This window comes from Phyllostomus discolor, chromosome 5 (assembly GCF_004126475.2).
Source record: "Phyllostomus discolor isolate MPI-MPIP mPhyDis1 chromosome 5, mPhyDis1.pri.v3, whole genome shotgun sequence".
NCBI classification, from domain to species: Eukaryota; Metazoa; Chordata; class Mammalia; order Chiroptera; family Phyllostomidae; genus Phyllostomus; species Phyllostomus discolor.
Genome location: NC_040907.2, coordinates 16,791,804 through 16,809,299, shown reverse-complemented (window position 1 = coordinate 16,809,299; position 17,496 = coordinate 16,791,804). Strand labels below are relative to the sequence as shown.

At 47.8% G+C, this 17,496-nt stretch overlaps 1 protein-coding gene across 3 annotated transcripts in view; it reads right to left on the bottom strand.

The window, feature by feature from the left end:
- Positions 1–850: 850 nt before the first annotated feature.
- The window catches only part of RPS6KA1 (ribosomal protein S6 kinase A1), a 37,920-nt gene continuing 21,274 nt past the window's right edge, over positions 851–17,496 (bottom strand). For all 3 annotated transcript variants that reach the window (XM_028511677.2, XM_028511678.2, XM_028511676.2), the window contains 11 exons: positions 16,490–16,554; positions 16,144–16,246; positions 14,544–14,674; positions 13,075–13,200; positions 12,774–12,863; positions 12,262–12,420; positions 3,878–4,039; positions 3,615–3,691; positions 3,220–3,337; positions 2,192–2,329; positions 851–1,818 (listed from right to left, as the gene is read on the bottom strand). In XM_028511677.2, the coding sequence (XP_028367478.1) occupies positions 1,696–1,818; positions 2,192–2,329; positions 3,220–3,337; positions 3,615–3,691; positions 3,878–4,039; positions 12,262–12,420; positions 12,774–12,863; positions 13,075–13,200; positions 14,544–14,674; positions 16,144–16,246; positions 16,490–16,554 (1,292 nt within the window). In that variant the 3' untranslated portion in view covers positions 851–1,695. The remainder of the gene's footprint in view (positions 1,819–2,191; positions 2,330–3,219; positions 3,338–3,614; positions 3,692–3,877; positions 4,040–12,261; positions 12,421–12,773; positions 12,864–13,074; positions 13,201–14,543; positions 14,675–16,143; positions 16,247–16,489; positions 16,555–17,496) is intronic.

Sequence of the window (17,496 nt, the reverse complement as noted above, 5' to 3'; positions counted from 1 at the left end):
TCATGTCACTTTCCTGCTTCAGTTCTTTTGGTACTTGCATGTCATTTAGAATTAAACCTGAACTCTTCACCCTGGCCTACAAAGCCCAGCACAACTGGCCCCTGTCCGCCTTTCCAACTTCATCTTGTGCTGACCCCTGATCCTGACATCACAGCTACACAGGCTTCTCTTTTGGAACTGAGCATGCCCAGATTGTTTCCTCTCTGAGGCCTTTATCCCAACACTGCCTTCTGCTTCCTGGTCTTCACTTGCCTCTTTTCATCATTCAGATCTTAGCTTCTGGATCATGTCCCCAGGGAGGTCTTTCCTGATCACCCTATCTCTCACCCCAATTTAACTGTGCAAGTCCTATCAGTAGTGGAACTTGATTTAGTAACTGTCCATTTTCCCTACTAAGTGGTAAAACCCATGAAAACAATAACCGTGTTTTCTATTTGGTTCACCAGTGTCTGAAGCAGGGCCAGAATAGGTACTCAAGAAAAATTTTATTGTGTAAGGCAATGTCATTTCTTCTCTGAGACTCAGTTTTTCCATTTATAAAACAGGGATAATAATAGTATCTACCTCACAGGGTTAAGATTAAATGAGATACACACATAAGGCCCAGGCACAGTACCTGGTACTTGGTCACTGGTGACTATAATTCCATTACTATTATAAATAGCATAATGAATCCCCTGGCAGGAATGTTAGGGCAGAGGTGGTGGGACTCCCACATGCTCCCCAAATGACTTGAGCTGTAAGCACCTGGGCTAATTGGCCCTTGTCCATTCCTTGTCTGTCACTGCCAAAGTCCTTACCACCTGAGAGCAGAGAGAGGGAAAATTCAGGGATGAAAAGGAGGCAAGCGTGCTTCAACTCAACTGTAAGTTTATTAGAAAGGCCATGAATAGATGAACCCTGAGTTACCAGCTGAGGAAAAAATTAAAAAAAAAAAAAAAAAGCCCCTGTCCCTCCTGACCCACCCCAGAGGCCTCCTATGAATTCTGTCCTGTGGCAGACTCCAACAGAAGTCAGCTAAAAAGTGCATTCCAGATCCTCCTCTGGGAGCAGCCCAACTTAACTGCAGGGGACCCAGTGGAGGGGCTGATGTGGATGCTGGTGCCTGGAGCTAGGAGCCATGGGGCCTTGGTCCTCTCCTCTACCAGGAAGTGGTTCCAGACCCCCCAGCAGAACAGTACAGAAAAGGCGCTGACTGGGGATACAGCAAGTTCTGCTAAACAACCAAGGGCTCTGGAAGCTGATGCTGGACTGTCTCAGAGGTGGGTGCAGATGGCTATAGAAGGCCAATCATGGGGTTCCCAGGATAGGACCCCAAAGCTGCTCTAAGGAGTCTCAGTCACAGAGAGCCCTAGTGTGACTCAGTGTGCCTCCTGGGGCTGCACTGGCTACTTCTGCTCCCAGAAAGGCAAATGGATCTTGTAGAAATCCATGGTGGTTGATGTCATTTTTCCTTAAAAAAGGTAAGAGTTTGTACAGTGAATTGATTTCAACCAGCAGAGCCTGAGCTGAGAAGAGTCTGTTCTTGGGAAGAAGGCACTTCTCACACCCTCACCGGGGTGATCTGGGCTGGCTGCTTCCTGGGCCCCTTGGGGCTCTGCTCCCTCTGGCCCTGTGACTCAGGCCTGCTCTCTCCGGGAAGTGTGCCACCTCCACTGAGCTAGCACTGCCCTGCAGCCTGGATGCCCTGGCCTCTCACAGGGTGGTGGATGGCAGCTTCCTCACCCGCCGCTGGGCCAGGATAGATGACTCAATGGGCTTCAGCTGAGGGGTGGGCTTGGAGCTGTTGAGTGCAGAGTATGTAGCTGCCATGGCTCCCTGGGAGAGAAGGTAAGAGGTCAGTTCATGATGATGGGAAGTATAGGCAGGAGTGGGGATATTGTATTCTAGGGCCAAACCAGCTCCTCCCAGCATTCTACAAGCCCACCCAGCCCCCTGTTAATGCAGCCTTGGTGGTCCTTCATGGTTGTTAATCCCATCTCCTATATCAGAATGAAAGCTTCAGAGGTAAGGGGCTGTGTCCCCAGAGGAATGGAGACCTTTGAGTATACTGTTGACACCACACTCAATTCTGCATGTTAGACTGGGGCTCCAGGACAGACATAGCATCTCCTGGCTCTACCACCCCAAGTCCTTGACATGGAACCCTGGCCTGGGCCCCCACATGCCCAAGAGCCTGGGGTGGCCATACCTTCACAAGTTGTAGGTCCTGGTGGGACAGCTGGCTCTGGGGAAGCTTGTCTTTCTGGGTGATCCACGGATGCTGCAGGACCTGCTTAGCTGTGAGGCGCTGATGGGGATCCACGTGCAGCATCTTGGACACCAGGTCCTGGGGACACAGCCAGCAAGGGGGTTGGTAAGAAGGGCCAGCAGGGGAGCAGACAGTTGTGTCTCACTGATGGGAAATGGGAAAGGCAACCATCTCCCACCATCTCTTGCTGCCTAAACCCTGGCAGTAGCCTCTCCCTGTGATCCATTCCCCACACTGCTCCAGGGCCTCCCTGGGCACAGGACGTTCTTTGGGAGTTCTTCCTAGAATACCATTTCCTTTCTCTTTCACCTTCTAGAAGTCATGCAGAAAGGTGAGAAGAACATAAGGTAGGGGGTTAGGCAGACTCAGGTTCAAAACCTGACTCCGCTGCTCATCAGTTGAGTATCCTGGGCCATTTACTTCAACTCTTTGAGCCTCAGTTTCCCTTCTAAGAAACAGAAATAACAGTAATACCTGTCTCATAAGGCTGATATAAGGTGGTACTATTCATTAAAGGCTCAACCTAGTGTCCAGCACAGAGGTTCCCATAACTGGAAATCTGCTAACATTGAAAGAGCAAATGTACCCTCCTCAGAAAAGGCCTCTCTGCTTGGCATGGTTAATAGCCCTGCTCTGTGCCTCCATGGCCCATACCCCTGGCCAGGAATACCCATCTCTCTCTGCTGCCTGGCATCTCTGTTCCCTGTATGCAAGCCTGTACCTCCCCCCACACTAAGTTCCCACAAAGCATAACCACATCCCTCTGTGCCCTGCAGGCCCAGAACATGGGAAGGGTCAGTGAATGATTACCCAATTGTCCCAACAAGGTGAGGGGGCAGCCTGCCTGGGAATCTTCCACTTGGAGAAATGAGATTTCAGGTCATCTGTTCATAATTTGCTGAAAAACCCAGCGATGGTACCCTGCCTCCCCACCCCAGATGATCTGGGTCCAGGCCTCACAGACTAACCTTGGCTGTCTCTGAAACTGTGTTCCAATTTCCCCCACTGAGGGTAAACTTCCCACTGCCGATCCGGGTCAGGATTTCCTCTGGTGTGTCATTGGGTCCATTGGCAAATGGAGTATATCTGGGAAAAAGTCCACTTAGTCGGCGTATAGCCTCTAGCCTCCATCCTGGGGCTAGAGGTAGGGGGCCGTCTCTCCTTTCAGATGGGGAGCTCCCAAGGGCAGCATCTATTTCCTTAAGGTGAAGCATACAAAGATAGGGCCAGGCCCCTATCTTCAGACTTTCCTGAGGCAAGGCTAATTCTCTCCCATCATACAAGCACCACCCCAGCCTGTACATTAGGGCTGGAGGGAGGGGCAAGTGTATTGGGAGGAGGCCCAGGCCAATGGGACACTTACCCTGCCAGCATGGTATACAGCAGAATGCCCAGGCTCCAGATGTCACAGCCCTCATCATAGCCCTGGCGCTTCAGCACCTGGCAGGAAGAAAGACAGGAGAGTAGTCAGTCTGAAGGACAGTGGCAAGTGGCCCCATATGCTTACCTGCTATTCCCAGAAGGGTAGGACATGGGTCCCAGTTATAAGCTGGATCCTCCTTGATACCAGGGCCAAGGCCACCCAGACTGCGCATCTTCACTTGCAACTGAAGCCAGGCCACTCACCTCAGGTGCCACAAAGTTGGCAGTGTAGCAAGGTGTCATGAGGAGCCCATTCTCAGCCCGCAGCTGCTTGGCGAAGCCGAAGTCACAAATGCGCAGGCACTCAGGGTTCCCAGACTCATCCACATACAGGATGTTGCTGGGCTTGAGGTCTCTGTGCACAACCTGGGGACAGAAAGCTGGTCAGTTCTCAATGTGGGCAGACTGCTGTAGCTCAGATCAATGCCCAGGATGGGAGAGTTAGGAAGATGGGCCCAGAGGGAGGGAGAAAAGGAAGCAGAATCTGAAAGGAGGGGAAGGGGCTGAAATGGGGCCTTTAATGCTGCTGGTACTGCCCACTTGAAATCTCCATGTCATTGTCTATGGGCCAGCTCTAATTTCACCTATTCACACTCAAGTCCTTATTTCTCCCCTCAAATCTGTTTGTTACACAATCTTACCTAATGGCAACTCCATCCTTCCAAATGCTTGGGTCAAAATCTTAAGAGGAATTCTTGTTTTCTCATATTCCTCAACCAATCAATCAGCAAGCTCTGTTGGCTCTACCATTTAAATAGATCTAGAACCCATCCACTTCTCAGCCCCTCTACTGGCAGCACTCTGATCTCAGCCCCTACCATCCCACCCCTGTATTTCAGCAAACAGCTCATAATTGGTCTTCCTGCTTCACTCTCGTCCCCTACAGTCTTTTCTAAATACAGCAGCTAGAGCAATTCTGTTAAACGTAAGTCAGATCACGTCATCCCAGCTAAAAAACCTCTAAGACTTCCCCTCTTAAGAGGAAAAATCCTTACAATGGCCTAAGGAGCACCATGTGATCTCTCCCCTGCTCCTCACCAGTATTTCTTGCACTCTCTGGTCTAGCCACATCAGCTTCTTTGCTTTTCCTCCCACATGCCAAGCACACTTCTGCTTCCAGGCCTCCTTCTCGAAGACTCTTCCCTCAGGCATTTACCTGGCTCATTCTCTGTTTCTTTTAGGTCTCAGCTTGCATGTCACCTTATCAGTGAGATCTGGGCCATTCCATATAAAATAGCAATCACCAACCAGTGCTCCTTGGTTTCCCTTCCCTATTTTACTTTAATCCATAGCATTCACCATCATTTGACATAATATTTACCTAACTATTTTCTGAATCTACCTACTAGAATGTAAGCTCCATGAAAGTTTTGGTCATTGCTATATCCCAGCCTTTAAAAACTTCCTACCACATAGTAGATATTCAAGAAATATCTGTTGAATGAATGGATGAATGATACTTACTATTGAGGCCTTAAGCAAATGACTTTTCTCTACCCCCCATTTGCTTATCTGTAAACTGAGGGGGCTGGATCACTTCACTTTTCATCCTCCCTCCTCCCTCTGTACAGTTCTATTCAGCCACTCCTCTATCACCTAATTATTGACAACTCAGGTCTCTGGCCCTAGCCTGGACCTTTCCTGAGTGTAGGCTTCTACAGCTGCTTACCAGATGGCAACCACTGGATATTCCACAGACCCTCCTCACACCTAACACAACCCAGACTAAACTCATACTCTCACTCCTGCTCCAGCTCCCCAGAGCTAATGGTACCTCCTTTGGCATTGTCAAAAGTCTTCAATGGCTCTCTTTACCTACAAGATAAAGCCCACAGTCCCCATCCTGGTGTGGGAGGCTCGGCTATCCGTTCTAAGCTCATTGTCCACTATATCCCTCAAATGTCCTGAGCTCAGGCCAGTGGGGGCTCCTTTGGCCATAAACAGCCTTATCTGTCTGTGAAATGCCTGCTCACTTCCAGCACTTAGCACAGGACCTAGCACAGAGCAAGTGCTAAGTGAATTCTGCTCAGTGAATGAATGAATTACACCTCCAAAACATGTAAGCCCTTGGAGGTTAGATGCACTGAGTCTTGTAGATTAGCTGGCTTTATGAGATGGTCCTTTCATAGTCTCAATTGAGTCCTGAACCCTCTAGCACAGGGGTCCCTAAGCCCCAGTCCATGGCCTGTTAGGAACTGGCCGTACAGCAGGAGATGAGTGGCTGGCGAGCCTGTTAGGAATGGAAAAATTGTCTTCCATGCAAATGATCCCTGGTATCAAAAAGTTTGGGGACCACTGGTCTAGCAGATGTCACGGGGTGGACAGGTTGGAAGGTAAATATGACCCAGGACAGTCCACCTCTACATAGAGAGAAAAGTGTCAGTTAGATGAGAAGAAAAGGCTACACTGGCAGGGCTGTCCTGGCGATGCTGTGAATTGCATCCACGCCACAGGGAAGCACCTTCCTGGGCAATGCCTGACCAGCCTCTAGGGCTCTCTCCTTCTGGTCCAAAGGACAAGCCCAGGCCCTTGAGAATGTAGACTCTTCTCTTTTCCCTGCAGAGGGCGCAGCCAAGATTACCAGATGTCAGGGATGCTCAGCTTGGCTGAGGACATCAACCATGCTGGACAAATGATCTTTCTGGTTTACAAAATACTTTCCCAACCACACTCTCTCTGGGACCCATTTTACCTTGGTAGGTGTGCAGTGCAGGGACTACAGGCTCTATTTTACAGAGAAGGAAACCAAGGCAATGAGAGAATTGACATATTGTGTAAGTAAGAGCAGAGGTAAGACTTTGATCCCAGCTCTGACCTTAATTCCAGTCTTTCTAGTTTAGTGTAGCATAGATGACACTTTTGGGAAACAGGGATATGAAAGTTTTCAACACAATACAGAAAAACAACAAACTCCTGCGGGGAACTATGGCTCACCATGGCAGGTAGTCCCATAAGTGACTGATACCTGTCCCCTAGGTTATATGTAGGGAAAGAGGGGAGTATATTCTGACATCTCACTACACTGAAAAGTGCAACAGGCTGGGCAAACAATGAGTGAAGCCAGGCTGAGTGGGAGCCATACCAAGAAATCTAAAGAGGTATCTGTTACTTACTCTAGCCTATAGTCACCACGTAACAACTCAGGCCTAGGTTCTAAAAGCAGCCACATTACCAAACCAAAGCAAACTCCAAAAAGAAAAACACCCCACATCTTGTAGGCCAAATGCAGACACTGAGTCATTAGGCAGAGTTGTGATTTCAGTCAAGAGTCAGGCAGGCCAAGGTGTGAATCCTGGCTTTACCAGATGTAGCTGTGTGACCTTGGGTATGTCATTAACCTCCCTTGCCCTTGGTTTTCTCACTTGTAAAGTGGGGCTGGTAATAGTGCTCAGCCCCCAGGGCTGCAGGAACATGAGTTGTTTATCAGGAATACTTAGCAGAAGGCTTGGGAAATGGCAGCTGCTGTCATAGTAACCCCAGCACTCCCTGGGGCTGAACCCCATCATAATGAATGTTAAGATATGGTGATTGCTTGCCAAGTGCACTTAAAAATTAGAGGGCAAGAAGTACAGGTGCTATCCACAGCAGTATCTGATCACACACAGTTAGGAGCATAGACTCTAGAGCCATATTAACTATAAGACTTTTACTTAAGCTCCCAGAGCCTCAGTACCCTCACTTATAAAATGAACATAATGACAATACTTGCTTCATAGGTTAGCTGGAACAATTAAATGAGTTTAAATATAAGTGCTTACAACTCTGTCTGGCCTGTAGAAAGTGCTATGTAGTGCCAGCTGTCACTAGTAGCAATAGCATCTCTGTCATCACCAGCATCATTGGAGGATGTGCAATGAGGTGCCCATGACCAGCCAGAGAATAAAAAGATGACCTTCTTTTATGTAAATCATCTGTTAAACAGAGAAGGCAAGGTGTGACTTTCTACCAAGTTCTCAAACAGGCTGTCCCTGGCATGCTGGGGCCCTTACAGAAAAAATATGAGGGAAGCCAGAGACTTAAAAGGGTTCCACATGTTAAACAAAGAACTCTTGCAAAAGAGGATGAAAAAGGCAGACAACCCAATTTTCAAAGATGAACAAAGGACTTGAACAGACATTTCATAAAAGAGGCTGTCCAAAAGGCAATAAACATGAAGAGGTGCTCAACTTCACTAAACCATCAGGGAAATGCAAATTAAAACCACTATGTGATACCGCCCCACATCTACCAGAATGGCTATGATTAAAAAGATGGAAAATAACAAGTTTTGGTGAGTATCAGAACTCTCACGTTTCTGATCAAAGTGTAAATTGGTAAAACTTTGGAAAACTGTTTGGCAACCTCTACCGAAGATGAACATACATATACACTGTGACACAGCAATTCCAGTGCTAGGTGTACTAAAACGTACATATGTTCACCAAAAAACAAGTACTACAATGTCACAACAGCATTATTTATCATAGTAAAAAACTGGTACATAACAACCCAATGTCTAATAGTAGAATGGACAATTAAATTATGGCCTATTCACCCTGGCTGGTATGGCTCAGTGGATTGAGTCCCGGGCTGCAAATCAAAGGATCACTGGTTCAATTCCCAGTCAGGGAACATGCCTGGGCTGCAGACCAGGTCCCCAGTTGGGGGTGTGCAAGAGGCAACCACACATCGATGTTTCTCTCCCTCTCTCTTCCCCTCTCTCTAAAAATCTTAAAACAACAACAACTGTAGTCTGTTCATACAGTAGAAACTATACATCAAGAATGAAAAAACTGCAGCTACACTACAATGTGGATTTCAGAGAATGTTGAGTGGCAAGAACCAGACAGATATAAAAGAGCATGTTCGTATAAAATTTAAAGATATGCAAAACCAATCTAAGCTATTAGAAGTTAGCTTAGAGCCCTGGCTAGTGTGACTCAGTGGATTCAATGCAGGCCTGCGAACCAAAGGGTCACTGGTTTGAGTCCCAGTCTAGGGCACATGCCTTGGTTGCAGGCCAGGGAGGGCCCCAGTAGGGGGCGTGTAAGAGGCAACCACACATTGATGTTTCCCTTTCTTTCTCCCTCCCTTCCCCTCTCTACAAATAAATAAATAAAATTTTTTTAAAAAGAAAAAGTTAGCTTAGAATGATTATCTGGGAGGTAGCTGGGACAGGAAGGGGCACAAGGGGATTTGGGAAAACCAGAAATATTTCATGCTTTGATATGTGTACTGGTTATATTGGTGCATTCACTTTTTGAAATTTATTGACTTGTACATAATGATTACGTTTAAATAATACTTCAATAAAAAGATATAGGAGATCTCAGTGAACCTTGCTCCCAGTTACCCCCTTCCCATCCCTTGGTTCATATGGGAGTACCAACTTCTAGGCCACAGATACTGCCAGTGTGTAATCAGCCCAGAGAATCTCCCTCTATATTTGGACTCAGCAAAAGCTTCCCATTTCCTTATCATCTGCCCCTGATTTTTGGAAAGGGCCAGAAGCTTTGGAGACCCACAGACTTCTGGCTTTGAGAAAGAGACAATTTTCTCCCCTAACACCCCCACCAAGTGGTGATCTGTGCTTGGATCAAGTGGAGGAGTCCACTACTTTTTTTGGAAGCAGTTTCCACTCTAGAAAAGTCCTTCCTTGTTCTGACCCACCTAAACTCACTGCTTTAGCCCTGTCTTCTAAATCTTCTTGGGGGTAACTTTAGTACCTACCTAAGAACAAAACAGGAAAAGGAAACAAATTTACCATCTGACCTGACATATTTAAATATTAGTTTGCTGAACCTGGCCATTTCAAGAAACCAAAACCACTTCAAATATGACCATAACAGTACATGTGGTAACCAAACTGAAGTTCTGGTTATGAGGTGAAATTCTTTTTTATAAAAGCATCCCCCCTAATAAGTTAAACAGAATCAGACATTGCCATCTTTTGCAAACCATAATTGATTCAGGCAAAGATCCTAAGGGGATGGAATCATTCTGTAAGATGACGTTGAGGATCTTTACCATCCGTCCCACCCACTGCTGGCCACCTGTTCACTTATCCCTGGACTGTTACCACCTGACATGATCAATGACTAATGGGGGCAATGTGACATGGCACTTTGGTCGTATGAAGTACGTCCCATGAAGTAGTCTTTAGCTCCTCGCTCTCAAAAAGAAACTAAAACTGAATCTAAGTGAGATGTTAGAGCACTTGAAGTTTACAGAAAATACAGATAATAGAGAAACAATTAAAATGATGCCATAAGGAAGCAGACACACTCTGCATAAGAACTGATCTCTTCAATAAGACAGTGGCATAAGGCCCTAGCCGGTGTGACTCAGCTGACTGAAGCATTATCCCATAAACCAAAAGCTTACGGGTTGAGTTCCTGGAGTTCCTTGTCGGGGGCACACGTCTTGGTTTTGGGTTCAGTCCCCAGTTGAGGCATGTGCCAGAGACAACTGATCAATGTTTCTCTCCCTCTCTCTCTCCCTCCCTTCCTCTCTCTCTACAGTCAATAAGCATATCCTTGGGTGAGGATAAAATAGAAAATAAATAAATATAAATAAATAAATAAAAAGAAGGTGAGGTTTTACTCTGGAGGTTACATGGATGCCCACATTTAACAAAACTCATCAAACTGTATAGCTAAGATTTACTGTGTGCAAATTTTACTGCAATTTTAGAAAAGTAACTTAAGGAATATAATGAGTGAATAAAGGGTGTGAACCTTACAGAGACTGATTTCAATAAACCAATCACAAAAAGATATTTTTGAGAGGACAATCAATAGGGGAATGTGTCTACTGACGGGATACTATATGAAAACAAGTAACCATTAAATTTGTTACATGTTATGAAAGAAAATGTTTGCTTTCTTTAGAGTTACAGATATATAACAAAGATGCTATGAGGTCTGAGATATGCTTTAAAATATTTTAATTATACATAGTTGTAAGTCAAATGTCATGTTTTCAAATTCCTTTCAAATGTACCCATAAAAATTATATATATAGAGAGAGAGAGAGAGAGAGACAGAGAGACAGAGACAGAGAGACAGAGAGAGAAACAAAGGAAATGTGTCAGGCTGTGAAGATTTGGTGAATATAGGAGGGAAAGGATTTTATTGTATCATTCTTTTAATTTTTTATAGGTTTGAGCTCTTTTGTCAATAAAAAGTTAGGAAAAATACATCAGCAACAAGAAAGAAAGAGAAAGAGAAAAAGGGAAGGAGGGGAGAAAGGAAGAGGGAAGGAAGGGTCAGAAAAATCTTGATAATTCTTGAGTCCAAGTGATGGGGATCTGGGGGTTCATTATCTATTCTTCTAGTTTTATATAACCTTGAAAATTTTCATAATAAAAAGTTAATTTTAGCCCTGGCTGATGTGGCTCAGTGGATTAAGTGCTGGCCTGTGAACTACCAAGGGGTCATTAGTTCAATTCCCAGTCAGGGCACATACCTGGGTTGCAGGCCTGGGGTGCCCAGGTGCCCTGGGTGGAGGCAGGCCTACCGTGCCTCCAGTAGGAGGCATGAAAGAGGAAACCACACACTTGTATTTCCCTCTCTTTCTCCCTCCCTTCCCCTCTCTCCCTTTAAATAAATAAATAAATAAATAACTTTTTAAAAATAAAAAGTTAATTTATTAAAAAGGCATAGCAACGATCTGGTCCTATTTCTCCCTAATGTTTCCGTGGCATCTTCCACTGGCCTGCACTGGACCATGGTGGCTTCCCAGTGCAGCACCTCACTGTATCCCTCCTCCGTGGATGGAGGTCTTGTTACTGGAAGTTTGTAGATGACAGGTGAGAGAGTATCAGAGAGGTAAGACTTTCCCAACCTCTCACACGGGACTGGAACACAGCCAGTCAGATTCCAGAGTCTACATTCTTAACCCCCACAGTGTCTGACTGGTAGCCCTTAAAACATCATCTCCTCCAGAAACTCATGCTAGCTCTGTTTTGGCTTCAATACACTATAAGGAAATTTTCCACCTCTGCCTTGTGCAATGATAAAGGCTGAGTTCTACTGTTTGGACATGCTCTTTTTCTGTAGCACCTGTTATGTTTCCAGCATTTCCTCCTACATCTACTTCCTCTGTCCTAATGGCTGAACTCACAGCCAAATTCACCTCCCTGAAGCACTGAGTGCTCCACAGTGACCCTGCTGCTTCCTAACTCAAAAACCCACTTTCCGCCTGTAGCTGCGCACCCAAATTCCTCAGTCACACATCCTGGCTCAATTCTTCCCTGGCTGTGTTATCTTGGGCAAGTAAGCTCACATCTCTGAGCCTCAGTCTTCTTATCTGTAAAGTGGGCTAGTAACAGCACCACAGAGTTTTGTGAAAATCAATTGAGATAATGTAAGGAAAGAATGTAGCAGGTGCCTAGCACAAAGTAGGTACTGAACAAATGTTGCTTTTCACAATTTGGCCTTGTCTTTTCCTTCCTTCTCTCCCTTCCATTCATCCACTCACACACCATCCACCCTTAGCCTCCCCTCTATCTGGTTGTTGAAGATTGTCACTGCCTGGGCCAGTCCACAGCTCATGAGTTCTGCTGATGGTATGACCCTCTCATTCAGTGGCTCCTACACCAGACTTACCCCCTGGGAGTGAAGATACTCTACAGTCTTGCTGATGGTGTACAGGACAAAACTGGCCTCCCTCTCTGAGAAGAATTTCTGCCGTAGGATCTTGTCCAGAAGCTCCCCACCCCGCATCAGCTCTGTCACCAAGTACACGTGTTTGCCATCATCATATACCTGCCAAAGACATTACCATCAGGTCCTTCCCCTCGATGTCAGGCCTGGGCCCCCTGGTCACCAGTTCACCAGGCCAGGAAAGAATGATACAAGCTCAGGCATATGTTCTGCTCTGTGCTTCAGTGGCTCTGGTGGGGCCTTCGAATGTTTGGGCCCCTGTCCTCCCTTGACAGGAGGATACTGATACTTGTCCCCTGATGGGGGCCTGCTGGGGTACAGCCTGACCAGAGGCACCAGGGTCCTCCCCCTCCCATGAGCAGAGGAAGATCAACAGTCAAAGGAATGGCAGCCTGAGACAAATCCTAGAGTCAAGTACCTTAGTCTCTACCCCATTTCCCCCCACTATCACTCACATCTTTTAGAGTGATGATATTGGGGTGCTGCCCATACCGCAGAAGAATCTCAATCTCTTCTGAGGGATCCCGCTTGCTCTTGTCAATGACCTGAGGAAAAGAGTGCATGTGACAGGGTCAGGGAAACAGTCTCCAGAGTCCTTCCCTGACATGGAGCCCACACTGCAGGGCCTAGGGTCCAGCCACACACCTTCATGTATCCACAGAGCCTCAGGCATCAACCCTCCTTGCCAAAGAGCAAAAGCTACATTGGCTTCCCCCAAGCCCGGCAGCCATAGCAGATGCATGTTTGGAGGCTCACCTTGACAGCATACTCCATGTTGGTGGCCTTGTGGACACAGCGCTTGCACACGGAATAGGAGCCCACACCAATCGTCTCCTTTACCACGTAGCCATCGCTAAAAACCAGGTTCTTCCCATGTAGTTGCTGCAGAGACCAAGAGGTGGGGCTGACCTTCTGCTTTAGAATACAGGGAAAGTTCCCCAGCACCCAAGGCCTTGGCTCAATGGAGATGGCACCAAGCAAGAACCAGGAGGCCTGGGGTAGAATGTTGGCTGTGTGACCTTGGGTAAGGATCTGCCCTTCTCTGGACCTGTATGATGGGCACACTTGCTGGCCCCCACCCTGTAGTCAGAGGGCAGTGAAGTGGGTAGGCTTGAGAGGGATGCAGGAACCTGAGCTAGGTCCCAGCTGTCCCTGGGCTAGGGAAGGCAATGGTGGCCTTGGGCAAGTTGCCTTCCCTTTCTTGGGTGTCACAACCTACCTCATAAGGTGTCTCAAGGTCCTGAGACATTAACAATAGCAAATTCTTCTATAATGCTTAGTGTATGGCAGGCACCATTCTAAGCACTTTCTATCAGGTAACCACACATCCCATAGACAGCCCTAATTTATGCCTGTTGCTCTCACATCCAGTTTGGTTTAACATTTGTCCTGGACAAAAATGTCCAAGTTGAGCCCGAGCCGGGTGGCTCAGTTGGTTGGAGCATCGTCCCATACACCAAAAGGTTGCAGGGTCAATCCTGGGTCAGGGCACATACCTAGGTTGTGGATTTGATCCCTGGTTAGGGCGTGTACAGGAGGCAAGAGATCAATGTTTCCATTTCACATTGATCTCTCTCTCTCTCTTCCCCTGCTCTCTCTAAAATCAATGGAAATATCCTCAGGTAAGGATTAAAAAAAAATTCCCAACTGGATAATAAATTACAGTTACATTAACTTTACACTAATTAACTTACATAATCCTCACAACCTATGGAAAATTTTTATCATCACACTCATTTATAGATGAGGAAACTGAGGCACCAGGAGGATAAGTGTCTCAATCAAAGTCCCTCATCTTAGAAGCTCTGAATACAGGCAATGAGCTCCAGAGTCTATATTCTTGCCGCTCAGTTCTAAATTTTCCACAGAGCCAGGGAAGTTGGAAATGGGGGGAAAGTGTGAGCAGACATGAGACCCTCCTTCCCAGCCCTGTTGGGAACTTGACAGCCAACCCCCAGCACCACCAACCTGGGCACCTTCTTGAACTTAACCAGGTTCTACAATGTTCCTGGATGTGCCAGAAAATTTACATCCACGCTATCATTCTTGTTTTACAAATGGGGAAACTGAGGTCCAAGGAGGTTTGGAAGCCCAATGGGCTACATGGTGGCAACCAGGGTTTGAACTCAGGCCTGTCCAACTCCAGAGCCTGTGTTCTCAGTCATTCTGCCCATAGCTTGTAGGTGGAAAAGGACAACTAGGCAGCAATTTCCTGGACCCCTCACCTGTACCACTGAGTGCAGTGGTGCCTGCATGGTCCGAGGCTTGCTGTCATCCTCCATCAGACCAGTGGCCACGAAGCTGAAGCCACGGAACAGCTGATGGGCGCCAGCGCTGGGGGGGATGCCTGGGGAATCTACAGGGGTAGGAAAGGGATGTAAGCCTGAGGAGGCGCCCATAATCCCGAGGTAGCCCAGCAAAGGGTGACTACAGGGCTTCTAGGCTTGCCTCAGCAGCTGGCCATAGTGGGAATTTGGGCAGGACCCCTCATCCCAGCCCTTAACTAGCCCATCTGTTCATGTGTGCTTAGACCAGCCCAGCCATGATATTAAAGAATAAAAGACCCCACATCCGGTATCCAGCCCAGGCCAAGACACTTTATCCCTTCCTGGATGCCTCCTTCTGGCCTCCCTGCCTCAGGTCTCCTCCTTTAGATCCATCTTCTGTGCATCAGCCAGAGAGGTGGTTCCAACCACAAATCTATCCCTATACCCTTCAAATGCTTCCCTCTGCCCACGGGAAAAAGTCCAGCTCCTCGGCCTGACATTTGAGGTCCTTGTGACCTTAGCCTCCTCTCCCTCAGACTTCTCAGATCCTTAAAGGAGACCCTGAGCCACTGCACATGCTGTTCCCTCTCACTAGATAATTCACTGCTTGTCTATCCTTCAAGGCTCAGCTCACCCACTCTCTCCTCTGACAGGCCTTGCCTGAGGCTGCTTCTCCAGTCCCTTGCCCCTATTAAGCTGTATTTGTCACTGCCCAGTAGCTAGTTTCACGTCTCTTCCCCCACTGTAGCCTGAGCCATGTGAAGTCAGGGCCTGAGTCTGTCTTGTTCACCATCAATCCCACCATGGCTGGCATACAGTAGGGACCAAATACATATTTGTCGGATAAATGAAGAAAGATGGGACAAAATGTTTGGAGAAGTGCTAAGTTCCCTGTCATCAGACATGTGCAAGCCACAGTGAGAAAAGCACCCATTCTGCTAAAACCTTCCTCTCCAGAACGCCCTCCAGAACTAACTCTCCACGCACCCCCCCACAAAAACTGGCCAAAATGTCAAGATTTACCAAGCTTCCTCCCAGAAGCCCCTTCCTTGGCTTCTTACAAGGAAAAAAGGGACTGAGTAGGTATACGGCTGAGCCCATACACCAGGTGAGTACACTGAGTCCTGGCAGTAGAGTAACTAGAGCAGTTTCTCACACTTGCCCCTGACCTGTGGGCGCTGTCACCTCTGCTCTGCCAGATCATCTCCACCTCATTTTTACTGGGTCAGATTCTTTACCCCTGATGTGAATGTGAGCCTGATGTTTTTGGTCTTTCCAGTGGGCTGGAAGATGCCTGGGGCAGGGGTCCTGACTTTTCTATTGTGGCCTTAACCACCCACTCACTCCCACCCCCTCACCCAGACACAAAGAGCCCATAGAGCCCCAAAGTGGGAGAGTCAGGCAGAACAAGATGGGGACAAAGAGTCAGAGATCCACCCATATGCCTGCCCACACACCTGGGCCTGCCAGAGTCGTGGCCACCCCTGCATCTCAAGGTGCCCCCAACTTCCTGCTTCCCCCCTATACCAGCTCAAGACAAATCAGACAAGGGACACACCCTTGGGTGTACGGGATGTGAACTCAGTGTCAAAGTAGAAGGTGTCATCAGGTTGTGCCACAGCTGGCTTGAAGGGTGGCTTGATCTCGCGACGGTACAGCTTCTGCAAAATGGAGTGGGCATTCAGTTCACTATGGCACCCCCACAGCCTGCCAGAAGCCCCATGAAGGAGGAGGTGATAGGCTTGGAGCAGTCTACACAGACAGGGGCACAACTGCTCACCCTCCCAAGGCCAGCCCTTGCCTTATAGGCCATGCTGTCACTTAGGTTTCACACCTAAGGCCTTCATCAGTAAAAGCCCCTCCCACCACAACTGAAACTCTGATGGGGTGACAGACATACTCACATTCCAGTCAATGGTGGAGTAGAAGATATGCCGCTTGATTTCCTCTGCCCCATCAGGGCCGGACCCTGAAAGAGCCCAGATGAGGGGTCTGCAGATAGTTCAAACTCCAGACACCACCGAGCAGCCTCACTGGTCTGAGACCAGCAGCTGGAGCAGTCCATTGGGAGCAAGGGGGATAAGCTTATCCTGCCCCAAATCCACCCAGCCATCACTCTAAGGCCTTTTGCCCACTCAGCATTTTCCACTCTCTGGGGCCTCTTATCATCAAGCTCCAACATACTGATAAAAGAAGGAAGGCTCAGAGAGGTTAAGCAACGTGTCCAAGGCCACACAGGACAGAGCCTGAACTTGTTCCAAGATATGCCGAGGGCCTCTACCTCCCTCCCATGCCAGGCCTCATCTCTGTTATTCTTATCCCACTGGCCATGTCAGTCACCAGACAGGCTCTTTTTCCATTCAACCCCAAGGACCTGGTTCATGGCTCATTTGAACACAGGAGCCAAGACATATTGAGCAACTAGTACACACCAGACACATTCATGTGATTTCATTTAATCAGCAAAGCTTGAGGTCATCCTATCCCACAAAGATGAGGACCTGGTGCACCAGGAGGTGAAGTCAACTGCCTTGGGTCACTTAGTTCATAAACGGCACTCATTCATTCAACAAATATTTATGAGGGACTACTGCATGTCAAGCAGTGGGAGGACCAGACATGGGTCTGGGATTAGGACCTGAGCCTTCTGGCTCTTGAGCTCATGCTCTTCCTCTTGTGCCAGCAGCCTTGGCAGAGGAGCTATGTGGGGCCTCTGTCCTTGTCCCCAGGGGAAGTGGAGATGACTCAGTTCCTGCCCTCCCCCCTACACACAGGTCACCCCACTGCCCCAAACACCACACATGGAGCCAGAAAGCAGGATGGCCAGCGGCATTGTCTGCCCACACAAAGGACAACGGTCCCTTTCAGCCCCAGATGTGGCCCCGTGGCCTGGGCTGCAGCTGTATCCCGC